The sequence below is a fragment of the Perognathus longimembris genome, chromosome 5 (assembly GCF_023159225.1).
Source record: "Perognathus longimembris pacificus isolate PPM17 chromosome 5, ASM2315922v1, whole genome shotgun sequence".
NCBI classification, from domain to species: Eukaryota; Metazoa; Chordata; class Mammalia; order Rodentia; family Heteromyidae; genus Perognathus; species Perognathus longimembris.
In genome coordinates this window covers 1,049,357-1,065,634 of record NC_063165.1, presented here as the reverse complement: position 1 = coordinate 1,065,634, position 16,278 = coordinate 1,049,357, and the positions used below count along the sequence as shown (strand labels likewise).

At 70.0% G+C, this 16,278-nt stretch overlaps 1 protein-coding gene across 1 annotated transcript; it reads right to left on the bottom strand.

Moving 5' to 3' along the window:
- Nucleotides 1–913: 913 nt before the first annotated feature.
- Nucleotides 914–14,435, bottom strand: LOC125351167 (GDP-fucose protein O-fucosyltransferase 2). The gene is made up of 9 exons (XM_048345879.1): nucleotides 14,280–14,435; nucleotides 10,840–11,090; nucleotides 8,658–8,802; nucleotides 6,525–6,635; nucleotides 5,555–5,621; nucleotides 4,857–4,982; nucleotides 2,874–3,054; nucleotides 2,328–2,451; nucleotides 914–1,235 (listed from the first exon to the last, which is right to left on the bottom strand). The coding sequence occupies exons 1-9, from the start codon at nucleotides 14,414–14,416 to the stop codon at nucleotides 1,082–1,084; spliced, it is 1,296 nt and encodes a 431-aa protein (XP_048201836.1). The 5' UTR covers nucleotides 14,417–14,435; the 3' UTR covers nucleotides 914–1,081.
- Between the last annotated feature and the right edge of the window lie 1,843 nt (nucleotides 14,436–16,278).

Below are 16,278 nucleotides of genomic sequence, written 5' to 3'. Positions count from 1 at the left end.
TCCACACCCGCGTCCTCCCATCCCCGAGTCCTCCACACCCCACGTCCTCCACACCCCGAGTCCTCCCATCCCCGTGTCCTCCACACCCCGAGTCCTCCCATCCCTGCGTCCTCCCATCCCCCCCCTCCCGCCAGCCTGGCCCGCGGCGGAGCAGGTGTGCAGTCCGGGGAGAGGCGCGGTGCGAGGCCGCGGCCTGGGACACGGGGTAGGAGACAGGCACGTTCTGGGCCATTTTCTAGAAAAGGAACTTTACTGACACGGGCGTACAAATGGAGGGTGACCACGTCGTCTCTCCGCCCGCGGCGCTGAGCCTCGGCCCGCCCCGGCGGCATGGGGGGGGCGGCTCCCTCCCCGGGCCCGGGTGTCCACGCTGGCCGAGGCGCGGCGCCCCAGCTGCAGCGGCGGGGCCCGGGCGGCGGGGCGCGCCGGGCGGCGGGGCCCTCGGTCCTTCTCGGGGCACAGGATTCACCCGGAGCCCGAGCCCGAGTCCATCCGGGGACGCGGGAGCCGCCGGCCGCCACAGGCCCGCCCCGCACCGACAGCACGCGGCCGGCTGGGGGCCTTCCGGTGCCGCCCTCCGCCCCCGGCTCCACCAGGCCCGGGCCCGCGGCTCGGACAGCGCCTCCCACCCGGGCTCGCGCCCAGCCGGCCCGGCCCGCCCGAGGCGGTGGCTCGCCGGCTCGCAGGCCCCGACGCCGGCCCCAGGCGGCCCCCGAGGCGGCGGCTCGCCCGCTCGCAGGCCCCACGCGGGCCCCACACGGCCCCCGAGGCGGCGGCTCCCGCGCTGGCTCGCAGGCCCCGACGCCGGCCCCAGGCGGCCCCCGAGGCGGCGGCTCGCAGGCCCTGAGCGGCCCCCGACAGCCCCCGAGGCGGCCCCCGAGGCGGCGGCTCGCGCGCTGGCTCGCAGGCCCCGACGCCGGCCCCCCCGACGGCCCCCGAGGCGGAGGCTCAGTAGGCGATCTTCCAGTGCGTGGGCTGCTCGCAGGCCCCGACGCCGGCCCCAGGCGGCCCCCGAGGCGGCGGCTCCCGCGCTGGCTCGCAGGCCCCGACGCCGGCCCCACGCGGCCCCCGCCGCGGCGGCTCAGTAGGCGATCTTCCAGTGCGTGGGCTGCTCGCAGGCCTTTTCTTGGTCTCCACAGAAGCGGTTGTAGGTGGTCGTGGGGTCCAAGCCCAGGATCTCTCGCTCCTCGTGGATCCGGAAGGAGAACGTGGAGACGGAGGTGCCGATGAAGAACCTGCCAAGCGGGGAGGTGAGGCTCCGGGCCCACGACGGTGGGCGAGGCCAGGGCTCCCGTCCCCCCCCCACTGGCTGCAGCAGGACCCCAACGCCCCACGCGCACACGCCAGGCCGCGGAACCCCTTCTCTGGGTGACCGGAAGGAGCGGCCACTCCACGCGGCCCGGGACCTGCGGCCAGGCTGCCCAAGGCGGGGCTCCCTCCTAGGACGGCCAGAAACCGCCCTGGAGGGCGCGGGCACCCGGGCCCAGGAGGGCGGGGCCTCAGGGCACACTGGGCCCAGGAGGGGGCGGGGCCTCAGAACACACGGGGCCCAGGAGGGCGGGGCCTCAGGGCACACTGGGGCCCAGGAGGGGGCGGGGCCTCAGAACACACGGGGCCCAGGAGGGCGGGGCCTCAGGGCACACTGGGGCCCAGGAGGGGGCGGGGCCTCAGAGCACACGGGGCCCAGGAGGAGGCGGAGCCTACGAGGAGGCGGGGCCTCAGCACACGGGACCCAGGAGGGCAGGGCCTCAGGGCACACTGGGGCCCAGGAGGGGGCGGGGCCCCAGAACACACGGGCCCAGGAGGCGGAGCCTAGGAGGAGGCGGGGCCTCAGCACACGGGGCCCAGGAGGGCGGGGCCTCAGCACACTGGGGCCCAGGAGGAGGCGGGGCCTCAGAGCACACGGGGCCCAGGAGGCGGGGCCTCAGAGCACACCAGGGGCCCAGGACGCGGGGCCTCAGAGCACACCAGGGGCCCAGGAGGGGCGGGGCCACAATACACGGAGGGGCGGGGTGTCCAGGAGGAGGCGGGGCCTCAGAGCACACCAGGGGCCCAGGAGGAGGCGGGGCCTCAGCACACTGGGGCCCAGGAGGGGCGGGGCCACAACACACGGGGGGCGGGGGTGTCCAGGAGGAGGCGGGGCCTCAGAGCACATGGGGCCCAGGAGGGGTGGGGCCTCAGCACCCCGGCCCAGGAGGAGGCGGGGCCTCAGCACCCCAGCATCACCAAGGAGAGGTAAGAAGGAGGCGGGAGTGAGCGAGGGGCACAGGCGCTGCTCTGAGCGTGGAGTGCTCGGAAGTGAGAACCTTCTAGCAAGGCGGCGGTACCTGGCGTGAGAGCAGATCCACTGGTCGATGATGGCGATGCCGCCGTCCTTGTAGAGCTCCAGCTCCTCCCAGGTGGGCTCAAACCTCACCATTTCCGGCAGCAGCCTTTTCAGCTCTTCCTGTTCTGCAGGGTGGAGGACAGGCGCTGACAGGGGCGTCTGCCGGGAGCCGCCCGCCATGCTACCTGCTCTCTCAGTCAGCGCTGCGGTGGTCACACAGGCCGAGGCCTGCCCCGCCTCTCATCAGGCCGGGGCTGGTGGCTCACCCCTGTGGTCCCAGCTACTCCAGAGGCTGAGATAGGGGGATCGCTGTTCAAAGACAGCTCAGGCAGGAAAACCCATGAAACTCTTCTCTCTAATGAACCACCAGAAAACCAGAAGCCCTGTGGCCTACAGTGGTAAAGTGCCAGTCTTGAGCTGAAGAGCTCAGGGACAGCACCCCGGCCCTGAGTTCAAGACCCAAGACACCCAAAAATAACATATAAAGAAATGAGGCTGGGGCTCAGAGCCGTCTATCCTTTCTGAGGGCGTCTGTGGGGTCACCTACCCTTCCTGATGGCATCTGTGGCCACGAACACCTTGTCCAGCCGGTGCGTCTGCATGAGGCTCCGGATCTTGTGCACGGCCCCCTCCAGGCTGGGCACGTCCTCCCTGTGTCCCCAGATGAAATCCTTTCTCCTCAGGTGCACACCGAGGTAAGGCCCCCCGAGCGAGGATCCCAGTTTGACCTGCAGAGAACACAGACAGTCAGGCCCTGGGACCCATCCACGCACGCCACCGGTGCGCTCGGCGGCTCTGAGGTACGGGGGGGGGGGGGGGGGGGGGATCAGCCTTTCCAGTCACCACGCACCGGGCGAAACAGCAACAGGAAGTGGAACTCTGAAACAGGGTCAAAAGAAAAGTCACCAGCTTCCTACTTTCTTTCACTCAGGATTATCCAAGTAACTTGACTATGAAAACCACTGGAGACGGCCTAACACCCGCACAGCGCCAGGCCCGCGGTGCCATCGGGAGACGGCCTAACACCCGCACAGCGCCAGGCCCTGTGGGTGCCATCGGGAGACGGCCTAACACCCGCACAGCGCCAGGCCCATGGTGCCATCGGGAGACGGCCTAACACCCGCACAGCGCCAGGCCCTGTGGGTGCCATCGGGAGACGGCCTAACACCCGCACAGCGCCAGGCCCGCGGTGCCATCGGGAGACGGCCTAACACCCGCACAGCGCCAGGCCCGCGGTGCCATCGGGAGACGGCCTAACACCCGCACAGCGCCAGGCCCGCGGTGCCATCGGGAGACGGCCTAACACCCGCACAGCGCCAGGCCCTGTGGGTACCACTGGAGACGGCCTAACACCCGCACAGCGCCAGGCCCTGTGGGTACCACTGGAGACGGCCTAACACCCGCACAGCGCCAGGCCCTGTGGGTACCACTGGAGACGGCCTAACACCCGCACAGCGCCAGGCCCTGTGGGTACCACTGGAGACGGCCTAACACCCGCACAGCGCCAGGCCCGCGGTGACATCGGGAGACAGCCTAACACCCGCACAGCGCCAGGCCCTGTGGGTACCACTGGAGACGGCCTAACACCCGCACAGCGCCAGGCCCTGTGGTGCCATCAGGAGACGGCCTAACACCCGCACAGCGCCAGGCCCATGGTGTCATCGGGAGACGGCCTAACACCCGCACAGCGCCAGGCCCGCGGTGCCATCGGGAGACGGCCTAACACCCGCACAGCGCCAGGCCCTGTGGTGCCATCGGGAGACGGCCTAACACCCGCACAGCGCCAGGCCCATGGTGCCATCGGGAGACGGCCTAACACCCGCACAGCGCCAGGCCCTGTGGGTACCACTGGAGACGGCCTAACACCCGCACAGCGCCAGGCCCTGTGGGTACCACTGGAGACGGCCTAACACCCGCACAGCGCCAGGCCCTGTGGGTACCACTGGAGACGGCCTAACACCCGCACAGCGCCAGGCCCTGTGGGTACCACTGGAGACGGCCTAACACCTGCACAGCGCCAGGCCCTGTGGGTACCACTGGAGACGGCCTAACACCCGCACAGCGCCAGGCCCGCGGTGCCATCGGGAGACGGCCTAACACCCGCACAGCGCCAGGCCCGCGGTGCCATCGGGAGACGGCCTAACACCCGCACAGGTCCTCTCTGAGACACGGTGCTCACAACAAGGAGCTGGCTGGCACGAGGGACCCAGTGTGTCACTGTCCACGTTACTGGGTGGGGACTGGCCGCGCCTCCTCCGGAAGCTCCGGACAGCAGCGGCTTCTTCCTCCCTAACTGCGTGAGTTCCACTGCGTAAGGGCTGCTGGGATGCTGGACCTGCTGAGCAAACCACCATCCCGCCTGCTCCCCACTCCCGGCCTGTCACCACGGGGCCCTCCTCCTCTCAGGGGAGGCTGGAGCAGCTCCGCACCGGCGACTCCTGCCCCGTCTGTAGGCAGCGGTGTCTGCAGGAGGCAGACAAGAGCCCCGTGCTGGCAGGAATGCAGAGATGGCTCCGGCCGCTCCTCCTACCTTCATCTGCACCCAGTCCTCCTGGAACGGGATGCGGTCCGAGGCGTCTGTGGAATTGAGGTGCTTGCTCCTGAACTCGTCCCCCACTGCACGCAGGTGCCTGGCAAACACCATACTCCGTCGCGTCTACAGAAGGAGGGTTGGGCTGAGCCCGGAGAGACAACCTAACCCCAGGGCACCCTGCACAGCCGGGCAGCAAGGACGGAGCCTACACACAGTCAGGCAGCGGGGACGGGGCCTACACACAGTCAGGCAGCGGGGACGGGGCCTACGCACAGTCAGGCAGCGGGGACAGGGCCTACACACAGCCAGGGAGCGGGGACGGGACCCCATGCAGCCAGGGAGCGGGGACGGGGCCTACACACAGCCAGGCAGCGGGGACGGGGCCTACACACAGCCAGGGAGCGGGGACGGGGCCTACACACAGCCAGGGAGCGGGGACGGGGCCTACACACAGTCAGGCAGCGGGGACGGGGCCTACACACAGTCAGGCAGCGGGGACGGGGCCTACACACAGCCAGGCAGCGGGGACGGAGCCTACACACAGCCAGGGAGCGGGGACGGGGCCTACACACAGCCAGGGAGTGGGGACGGGGCCTACACACAGCCAGGGAGTGGGGGCCACAGCCAGACGTCTCCACCCAGCCCGCCGCGCAGCACCACACACAAGCGGGAGCCGTGGAGGAAGCAGCACTCACGTCCCAGTACTCCTTCCCCCCGTAGTGGTCGTGGAGCAGGTTCTCCGCTCTGTCTAGCATCACAGACCTGTGTTTAACCACAGAAAAGTGAGGAGGGGGGCTGGGGATATAGCCTAGTGGCAAGAGTGCCTGCCTCGGATACACGAGGCCCTAGGTTCGAGTCCCCAGCACCACATATACAGAAAACGGCCAGAAGTGGCGCTGTGGCTCAAGTGGCAGAGTGCTAGCCTTGAGCGGGAAGAAGCCAGGGACAGTGCTCAGGCCCTGAGTCCAAGGCCCAGGACTGGCCAAAAAAAAAAAGAAAAGTGAGGAGGGGTCCAGACCCCATAAGACAGACCCCCGCGAGACGCCCCCGGCCCCAAGTGAGACAGCAGAGAAAGAATTCAGAGGGGCTCATGACCTGGATGTCTGCTTCAAGGTGACAACAAAGGCCCCATGGACTCACCACTGCCCCCACTCCTGGAGGCCCCACCAGTGCCGGGTCTCACGGCTTGGCCAGCCCTCGCCCCACCCGGCCCTCATAGCCCCAGGGCCAAGGGTGCACCCCAGAATCCTCCCCGCCCAGGGGGTAGAGGGCAAGACGCGCAGGGGCAGTTTCTTTCTGAAGAGCAGAGCCCGCTGCTCCAGCCTGCTCGGCATCTCTAACCCCAGGCAGGCCAAGCCCGAGCCCGGCTCCGGTCACGGCCCCAGGCCTGGCTCAACCCCGCCACACGCCACACGCCACACGCCTGAGGCCTGCGTAGACTCGGGGAGGAGTGAATCCTGTCTCAGCACCCCAGCTGCACTCAGGGCTCCGGGGCTGAGCAGCCCCGCGGTGAGGGCCACCCCTGCGCCCCTGGGGGAGGACAGAGGCCACCCCCCCACGCGGGCTGGGAGCCCTGCTGCGAGCCTCCCCGTCCTCCCCCCGTCCTGCGGTCTGCCCGGTGCCCGGGCCGGCCCGCTGGCCGCCGGATGGAACACCCACACTCACCGAGCAGAGGTGTTCTTCAAAAGCACGGGCGCGATGACGGAGGCCGACCCCTGGACCGACAGGCAGGAGACATTGAGGCCCCTGGTTTCTTCATAACCCCAAAACCAGCCTCTGGAAAACAAGCCAACATGCCAGCTGGCGAGAGCGCCGTGTGCACACACGTGTTCCTACCCAGGTGCGCGGTCGTGTGCACACACGTGTTCCTGCCCAGGTGCGCGGTCATCATGTGCACACACGTGTTCCTGCCCAGGTGCGCGGTCGTGTGCACACACGTGTTCCTGCCCAGGTGCGCGGTCATCATGTGCACACACGTGTTCCTACCCAGGTGCGCGGTCGTGTGCACACACGTGTTCCTGCCCAGGTGCGCGGTCGCCGTGTGCACACACGTGTTCCTGCCCAGGTGCGCGGTCGTGTGCACACACGTGTTCCTGCCCAGGTGCGTGGTCATCATGTGCACACACGTGTTCCTGCCCAGGTGCGCGGTCATCATGTGCACACACGTGTTCCTGCCCAGGTGCGCGGTCGTGTGCACACACGTGTTCCTGCCCAGGTGCGCGGTCGCCGTGTGCACACACGTGTTCCTGCCCAGGTGCGTGGTCATCATGTGCACACACGTGTTCCTGCCCAGGTGCGCGGTCATCATGTGCACACACGTGTTCCTGCCCAGGTGCGCGGTCGTGTGCACACACGTGTTCCTACCCAGGTGCGCGGTCATCATGTGCACACACGTGTTCCTACCCAGGTGCGCGGTCGTGTGCACACACGTGTTCCTGCCCAGGTGCGCGGTCATCATGTGCACACACGTGTTCCTGCCCAGGTGCGCGGTCGTGTGCACACACGTGTTCCTACCCAGGTGCGCGGTCATCATGTGCACACACGTGTTCCTACCCAGGTGCGCGGTCGTGTGCACACACGTGTTCCTGCCCAGGTGCGTGGTCGTGTGCACACACGTGTTCCTACCCAGGTGCGCGGTCATCATGTGCACACACGTGTTCCTACCCAGGTGCACGGTCGTGTGCACACACGTGTTCCTGCCCAGGTGCGCGGTTGTGTGCACACACGTGTTCCTACCCAGGTGCACGGTCGTGTGCACACACGTGTTCCTACCCAGGTGCGTGGTCGCCATGTGCACACACGTGTTCCTGCCCAGGTGCGCGGTCGTGTGCACACACGTGTTCCTGCCCAGGTGCGCGGTCGTGTGCACACACGTGTTCCTGCCCAGGTGCACGGTCATCATGTGCACACACGTGTTCCTGCCCAGGTGCGCGGTCATCATGTGCACACACGTGTTCCTACCCAGGTGCGCGGTCGCCGTGTGCACACACGTGTTCCTGCCCAGGTGCGCGGGTCGTGTGCACACACGTGTTCCTGCCCAGGTGCGCGGTCATCATGTGCACACACGTGTTCCTGCCCAGGTGCGCGGTCATCATGTGCACACACGTGTTCCTACCCAGGTGCGCGGTCGCCGTGTGCACACACGTGTTCCTGCCCAGGTGCGCGGTCGTGTGCACACACGTGTTCCTGCCCAGGTGCGCGGTCGTGTGCACACACGTGTTCCTGCCCAGGTGCGCGGTCATCATGTGCACACACGTGTTCCTGCCCAGGTGCGCGGTCGTGTGCACACACGTGTTCCTGCCCAGGTGCGCGGGTCATCATGTGCACACACGTGTTCCTGCCCAGGTGCGTGGTCATCACGTGCACACACGTGTTCCTGCCCAGGTGCGCGGTTGTGTGCACACACGTGTTCCTGCCCAGGTGCGCGGTCGTGTGCACACACGTGTTCTCATCCAGTTAAGAGGTGATGGAAGGTACACACGTGTGCAAGTACGGTCCTTATAAAGTGCAAACATGCAGGACCAGGACGGCAGGCAGTGGCCTCATGGGCGCGGTACCCTCATGGGAGGGGCGGGCAGGGGAGAGGCGGGCGGAGTCTCAGCGACAGCCCCGGTTCCGCGCAAGGGTGCGGGTGAGCGGCACTGCACGGCCACCCCATCCCGCATGGTGGGGGCCTGTGCGTGGGGAGGGCTGGCGTCCGAGGCAGGCGGGGGGGGGGAGGGGGGGGGCACAGGGCGGGCGTCCCCTCGCTGACGGCGCGGGGGCGGGGCCCGGCGCCCTGGAGGGTCTGCTCTGTACCTGTAGTACTCGTGCTTGTCCTGGGAGTACAGCAGCGGGTCCGTACACGGCCGCCCGTCCACCTTCTCCTCCCAACTGCCCTCCTTCCAGCCTTCCGCGTAGCCTTGCAGGACATACACCTGGTCGATAAAGGGCCCCCCGGACTCTGAAAAAGGACAGGAAAACGCAGGGCAGCCGAGGAGTGCCCAGAGCCGCCGTGCCAGATCAGCTCCTTCCCAGAGGCCCGGAGGACGCGGAGCGCGTGGCTGGGAGGGGGGGCGGGGCAGTGGCCTCTCCACGGGCTCCCCAGCGTCTTCTTGGTCTTGCGGCACCTGAGTGTGCCGGCAGCCTGGCGTCCCCGGAGGACACGCGCGCCTGCGCTCCTAGCTCTGCTCCACACCACTCCCTGGGGCTTGCTGACCTCCCCCACCCAGGGGCCACGAGCCTGCCCGCCCCACCCGAAACCCTCTGAAAGGCGCCCCAGGAGGGGCCAGGCCACAGCCCCGGAGGACCCGCCCAGAGGCGGCACGGACGGCCCACCCCACCGCAACCAGGACGGCCCCCCCCAGGGCGCCCAGTCGGGGCTCGGAGCGGGTGCCAAGGCCAGGCCCCGAGCTCCTCTTTCACCACTGGTGAGGCAAAGACGCTGCCCACGGGCGCGGTGCTGCCCCGGCATCGCCGCTGCGGCAGCAGCTTGAGCCCCGTCCACAGGGGAAGGAGGCCGTCCTCCCCGCAGGGCACGCCTGCCTCTCCAGGAAGCCCGTCCCCCCCCACCCCCAGGGCTCCCAGGAAGCCCGTTCCCCGGCCCCCACCCACCCTCCCAAGCTCCCAGGTGTCTCCAGGAAGCTCGTCCCCCCCACCCCCAGGGCTCCCAGGAAGCCCGTTCCCTGGCCCCCACCCACCCTCCCAAGCTCCCAGGTGTCTCCAGGAAGCCCCCCCCAGGACTCCCAGGAAGCCCGTTCCCCGGCCCCCACCCACCCTCCCAAGCTCCCAGGTGTCTCCAGGAAGCCCGTTCCCCCCCCCCCCCCCCCCCCCGCTCCCAGGAAGCCCGTTCCCCGACCCCCACCCACCCTCCCAAGCTCCCAGGTGTCTCCAGGAAGCCCCCCCCCAGGACTCCCAGGAAGCCCGTTCCCCGGCCCCCCAGCCTCTCACAGGAAGCCCGTCCTCCCCACCCCCCAACCGCTGCCCCAGGACTCCCAGGAAGCCCATCCTCCCCCCGCCCCTCCCCCAGCCTCTCACAGGAAGCCCGTCCTCCCCACCCCCCTCAACCCCTGCCCCAGGACTCCCAGGAAGCCCATATCCCCCAGGGCTCCCAGGAAGCCCTTTCCCCCCCCCCCCAGCCTCTCACAGGAAGCCCGTCCCCTCCCACCCAAGGCTCCCAGGAAAGTCAGCCACCCCTTACAGGGCTCCCAAGAAGCCGGTAGTCCCCCCCTAAAGCCCGCTCCCCCAGGGCTCCCAGGAAACCCATCTTCCTGCCCCCCCCAGGAAGCCCAGCCCCCCCTCAGTGCTCCTAGAAGTCTCCCAGGAAGCCCATCTTCCCCCTCCTCCCACAGGCCACAGGGCTCCCAGGCCTCTCACAGGAAGCCCATCTTCCCGCCCCCCCCCCCTCCAGGAAGCCCAGCTACCCCCCCCCCCAGGGCTCCCAAGAAGCCCATAGTTCCCCCCCCCACCTGACCTCCCTCCCACAAAGTCCACTCCCCTCAGGGCTCCCAGGAAGCCCATAGTCCCCCCCCAACCTGTCCCCCCCTCCCTGGAAGCCAACCCCCCTCAGGGCTCCCAGGAGTCTCCCAGGAAACCCATCCCCCCCAGCTCCAGGAAGCCCATCTGTTCCCCCCGCCCCCGCCCAGGCGTCTTGCAGGGAAGGACCACTTACCAAAGCCAGACAGAGGTTAAGGCTTCCAAATAAGTGCCCTCACATACAACCAGACGGGAGAAGAACGCAGTGTGGCCCTGCCGCAGGGACGCCCGCCCGCCGCCCGCGTCCGTGGGACCAACGCCTTTTGTCCTTGTGGGCGGCCCCTAGGGCCGTCCACTTCCCTGGGGGAACCCCGGGAGGAGCTGGCAGGCTGGGAAGCCCCCCCACCCCCGCATGCCCACGCGCTGCGGCAGGCCTGAGGGAGACGCTGGGCTGGGCGGCCAGCCCTCCACGTGAGCGAGGACCGCCCGGCCCGCTAGCTGCTCCCACCGCGCCCCGCAGCCTCACCTGCGATGAACTGCTCGTACTCGATCACGGGGATGTTCTTATTGAGACTCGGCAGGTCAAAGAACTCTGACCAGGGGATGCGGACCTGATGGATGTCCGGGCTCTGCCAGTGGTAGAGACGCCCCCACGGGGGCAGGACCAGCACCCACTCCTCCGTCTTCAGCAGGGTCTTCAGCAGGGAGGCCACGCGGATGTAGACGTCCCTGCGGAGGTTGAAGCCTTCGGGGGGGTTGACGTCATACAGAAGGTACCTGACATGGACAGGAGCAGGACATGGTTCTGGTGAGGCCACGCACACAACACCCGCCTGCCCAGGCCCATGTGCTCCCCTCCACGCCTCCCACAGGTCCTGGCCTGCACAGGGGGGTGTCCACCCTCCTGACTCGGGGACAGGCACCTGGAAAGCTCCCCACACCAGCAGTGGAGGCCCCAGCATCAACACCTTGCCCGGCCAGCGGCGGAACCTGGGCATCAGTGCGCTGCGGTTCGCACGGTGGTCTAGAGAGCCCGGGAGAGCTCCGTGATTACTGAGGATGCAGAGCCTACTTCCAGGGTTGGAGTTCAAAGCTACGAGTGCTCATGAGTTCACTCCAAGTCACAAGAATAGTGTTACGTGTCTGACAGTTTCAAAATAAAAACTAGTAACAAGAACAGCAATTCTTGCGGATTTGTTTTAGGCGTGAGGTGTGGTCATAGCTAGCTCTCATTTCTGTCTCTGGCCGGAGGAAGAAAGACAAGCAGTGGCCAGAAGCAGTATGATAACGACTTGGGAAACCGCTATCCCTCTCCGGACGCCCAACTCCTAGGCCTCAATGCAAACACCGTCGGGACTGCTCTCAGTGTGGGTTTTACCTGTGCTGGGTTCCTGCTTTACCACCCTCCGGCACAGAGACGGCCCAGGGCAAGGTCACACCCATGTCTGGGTCTGCTTTGTGCCGTCCCCCCTGACGGCCAGGTAAAGCAGCCTGCCTGTGGTTTCTATCCATCAACGCCCACCATGGGCACAGGGACAAAGAGCACGGGCCCTGGCGAGCCGGGTGAGTCAGGCTCCGCCCACCTCCCGGGCTCGGGATGCGGATGAATGGGGACACATCGGAGCAAGCCTGGGGGTGACCACCCAGAGGGCAGCAGGTTCCAACTAACTCCACAATCTACCCTGCTGCCACCGAACGCTGGCCTGTCCCACCGACCCAACCCCTGATTGGCCTCTGGGCCCCTCCCTGGACCCCCGGCCCAGGCCCCGGCCCCCTCCCTCGAACCCCGCCCCCAGGTCCTCTCCCTGGACCCCCGGCCCAGGCCCCAGCCCCCCTCCCTGGAGCCCCGCCCCCAGGTCCTCTCCCTAGACCCCCGGACCAGGCCCGGTCCCCCTCCCTGGAGCCCCGCCCCCAGGTCCTCTCCCTGGACCCCCGGCCCAGGCGCTCCGGCCCCCCTCCCTGGAGCCCCGCCTCCAGGTCCCCAGGTCCTCTCCCTAGACCCCCGGACCAGGCCCGGTCCCCCTCCCTGGAGCCCCGCCCCCAGGTCCTCTCCCTGGACCCCCGGCCCCCTCCCTCGAACCCCGCCCCCAGGTCCTCTCCCTGGACCCCCGGCCCAGGCCCCAGCCCCCCTCCCTGGAGCCCCGCCCCCAGGTCCTCTCCCTGGACCCCCGGACCAGGCCCCAGCCCCCCTCCCTGGAGCCCCGCCCCCAGGTCCTCTCCCTGGACCCCCGGACCAGGCCCCAGCCCCCCTCCCTCGAACCCCCGCCCCCAGGTCCTCTCCCTGGACCCCCCGGCCCAGGCCCGGCCCCCCTCCCTGGAGCCCCGCCCCCAGGTCCTCTCCCTGGACCCCCGGACCAGGCCCGGCCCCCCTCCCTGGAGCCCCGCCCCCAGGTCCTCTCCCTGGACCCCCGGCGCAGGCGCCCCGGACCCCTCCCTGGAGCCCCGCCCCCAGGTCCCCAGGTCCTCTCCCTGGACCCCCTGCGCAGGCGCCCCGCCCCCCTCCCTGGGGCCCCGCCCCCAGGTCCTCTCCCTGGACCCCCGGCCCAGGCCCGGCCCCCCACCATGGAGCCCCGCCCCCAGGTCCTCTCCCTGGAACCCCGGCGCAGGCGCCCCGGCCCCCCTCCCTGGAGCCCCGCCTCCAGGTCCCCAGGTCCTCTCCCTAGACCCCCGGACCAGGCCCGGTCCCCCTCCCTGGAGCCCCGCCCCCAGGTCCTCTCCCTGGACCCCCGGCCCCCTCCCTCGAACCCCGCCCCCAGGTCCTCTCCCTGGACCCCCGGCCCAGGCCCCAGCCCCCCTCCCTGGAGCCCCGCCCCCAGGTCCTCTCCCTGGACCCCCGGACCAGGCCCAGCCCCCCTCCCTGGAGCCCCGCCCCCAGGTCCTCTCCCTGGACCCCCGGCCCAGGCCCCGGGCCCCCTCCCTCGAACCCCGCCCCCAGGTCCTCTCCCTGGACCCCCGGACCAGGCCCCAGCCCCCCTCCCTGGAGCCCCGCCCCCAGGTCCTCTCCCTGGACCCCCGGCGCAGGCGCCCCGGACCCCTCCCTGGAGCCCCGCCCCCAGGTCCCCAGGTCCTCTCCCTGGACCCCCTGCGCAGGCGCCCCGCCCCCCTCCCTGGGGCCCCGCCCCCAGGTCCTCTCCCTGGACCCCCCGGCCCAGGCCCGGCCCCCCACCATGGAGCCCCGCCCCCAGGTCCTCTCCCTGGAACCCCGGCGCAGGCGCCCCGGCCCCCCTCCCTGGAGCCCCGCCTCCAGGTCCCCAGGTCCTCTCCCTAGACCCCCGGACCAGGCCCGGTCCCCCTCCCTGGAGCCCCGCCCCCAGGTCCTCTCCCTGGACCCCCGGCCCCCTCCCTCGAACCCCGCCCCCAGGTCCTCTCCCTGGACCCCCGGCCCAGGCCCCAGCCCCCCTCCCTGGAGCCCCGCCCCCAGGTCCTCTCCCTGGACCCCCGGACCAGGCCCCAGCCCCCCTCCCTGGAGCCCCGCCCCCAGGTCCTCTCCCTGGACCCCCGGCCCAGGCCCCGGGCCCCCTCCCTCGAACCCCGCCCCCAGGTCCTCTCCCTGGACCCCCGGACCAGGCCCCAGCCCCCCTCCCTGGAGCCCCGCCCCCAGGTCCTCTCCCTGGACCCCCGGCGCAGGCGCCCCGCCCCCCTCCCTCGAACCCCGCCCCCAGGTCCTCTCCCTGGACCCCCGGCCCAGGCCCGGCCCCCCTCCCTGGAGCCCCGCCCCCAGGTCCTCTCCCTGGACCCCCGGACCAGGCCCGGCCCCCCTCCCTGGAGCCCCGCCCCCAGGTCCTCTCCCTGGACCCCCGGCGCAGGCGCCCCGGCCCCCCTCCCTGAAGCCCCGCCCCGGGCCCTCACGTGGGCCCCGCGGCTGGCTGTCTGGTCTCCACCCCGACCCCGGCGACCCCCGCCGTGGGGCCCCGCCAGGCCCGCGGGCCCCGCCCCGCCCCCTGCGGCCGCCGGACGCGCGCTCACCGTCGGCGCGACGCCGCCCCGGACAGGATGTCGGCCGCCGACTGGCCCGGCCAGAACTCCTCGCCCGAGGCCCGGGCCGGGGCCGGCCGCCAGGACGCCAGCCCCAGCAGCAGGCAGACGACGCCGAGAGCCGCCATGGCCCCGGCGGCCACGCACTTCCGGCCGCCCCGCCCCGCCCCGGAAGCGCGTCCTCCCGCCCCCGCGGGACGCGTCGCCGTCACCGTGGCAACGCGGCGAAGGCCGTCCCGCGGCGTCTTTCGTCACCGGAGGGGCGGGGCCGGGGCGGGGCCGGGAGGTGGGCGGGGTCCCGCGGGGCCGAGGGCCGCGCCTCCGTCGCTCCCCGCGCCCGGCAGAGCCCCGGGGCCTCCGCGCTCGCCCTCCGCGCCGGCTCCCGGGGCAGCGGCCTCTCCGGACCGGCCGGCCGCCTCCGGCTGTGCGGGGCGACGGCCTCGGGGACGCGGGCTGGCCAGGAATGTCCCCGGGCCGGCGGCGACAGGGCCGCCCGGGGGCAGCCGGGCCTGTGAAGCGGCGGCCGCTAGGCGCGGGCACGCCACCCGCACACGGTCACGCCATCCACACGCGGTCACGCCATCGACACGCGGGCACGCCATCCACACGCGGGCACGCCACCCGCACGCGGTCACGCCATCCACACGCGGTCACGCCACCCGCAAGCGGTCACGCCATCCACACGCGGGCACGCCACCTGCAAGCGGTCACGTCATCCACACGCGGTCACGCCACCTGCAAGCGGTCACGCCATCCACACGCGGTCACGCCACCCGCAAGCGGTCACGCCATCCACACGCGGGCACGCCACCTGCAAGCGGTCACGTCATCCACACATGGTCACGCCATCCGCACGCGGTCACGTCATCCACACGCTGCCACCTCGCCCGCACGCGGTCACGCCATCCGCATGCGGTCACGTCATCCACACGCGGTCACGTCATCCACACATGGTCACGCCATCTGCACGCTGTCACGCCATCTGCTCACGTTCACATCATCCGCACGCGGTCACGTCATCCACACGCGGTCACGCCATCTGCACGCTGTCACGCCATCTGCTCACGTTCACATCATCCGCACGCGGTCACGTCATCCACACGCGGTCACGTCATCCACACGCGGTCACGCCATCTGCACGCTGTCACGCCATCTGCTCACGTTCACATCATCCGCACGCGGTCACGTCATCCACACGCGGTCACGCCATCTGCACGCTGTCACGCCATCTGCTCACGTTCACATCATCCGCACGCGGTCACGTCATCCACACGCGGTCACGTCATCCACACATGGTCACGCCATCTGCACGCTGTCACGCCATCTGCTCACGTTCACATCATCCGCACGCGGTCACATCATCCGCACGCGGTCACGTCATCCACACGCGGTCACGCCATCTGCACGCTGTCACGCCATCTGCTCACGTTCACATCATCCGCACGCGGTCACGTCATCCACACGCGGTCACGCCATCTGCACGCTGTCACGCCATCTGCTCACGTTCACATCATCCGCACGCGGTCACATCATCCGCACGCGGTCACGTCATCCACACGCGGTCACGCCATCTGCACGCTGTCACGCCATCTGCTCACGTTCACATCATCCGCACGCGGTCACGTCATCCACACGCGGTCACGCCATCTGCACGCTGTCACGCCATCTGCTCACGTTCACATCATCCGCACGCGGTCACGTCATCCACACGCGGTCACGTCATCCACACATGGTCACGCCATCTGCACGCTGTCACGCCATCCACACTGGCACGCCACCCGCTCATGCCACCAGCATGCAGTCACGTCACCCTCACGCAGTTACGCCATCCGCACGCGGTCACGCCATCTGCTCGCGTTCACGTCATCCGCACGCAGTCGCGTCATCCGCACGCTGTCACGTCATCCGCACGCTGTCACGTCATCCGCACGCTGTCACGCCGCCCGCGCGCGGTCCCTCGGCTCGCCTGGCTCTGAGGATGGAACCGCGA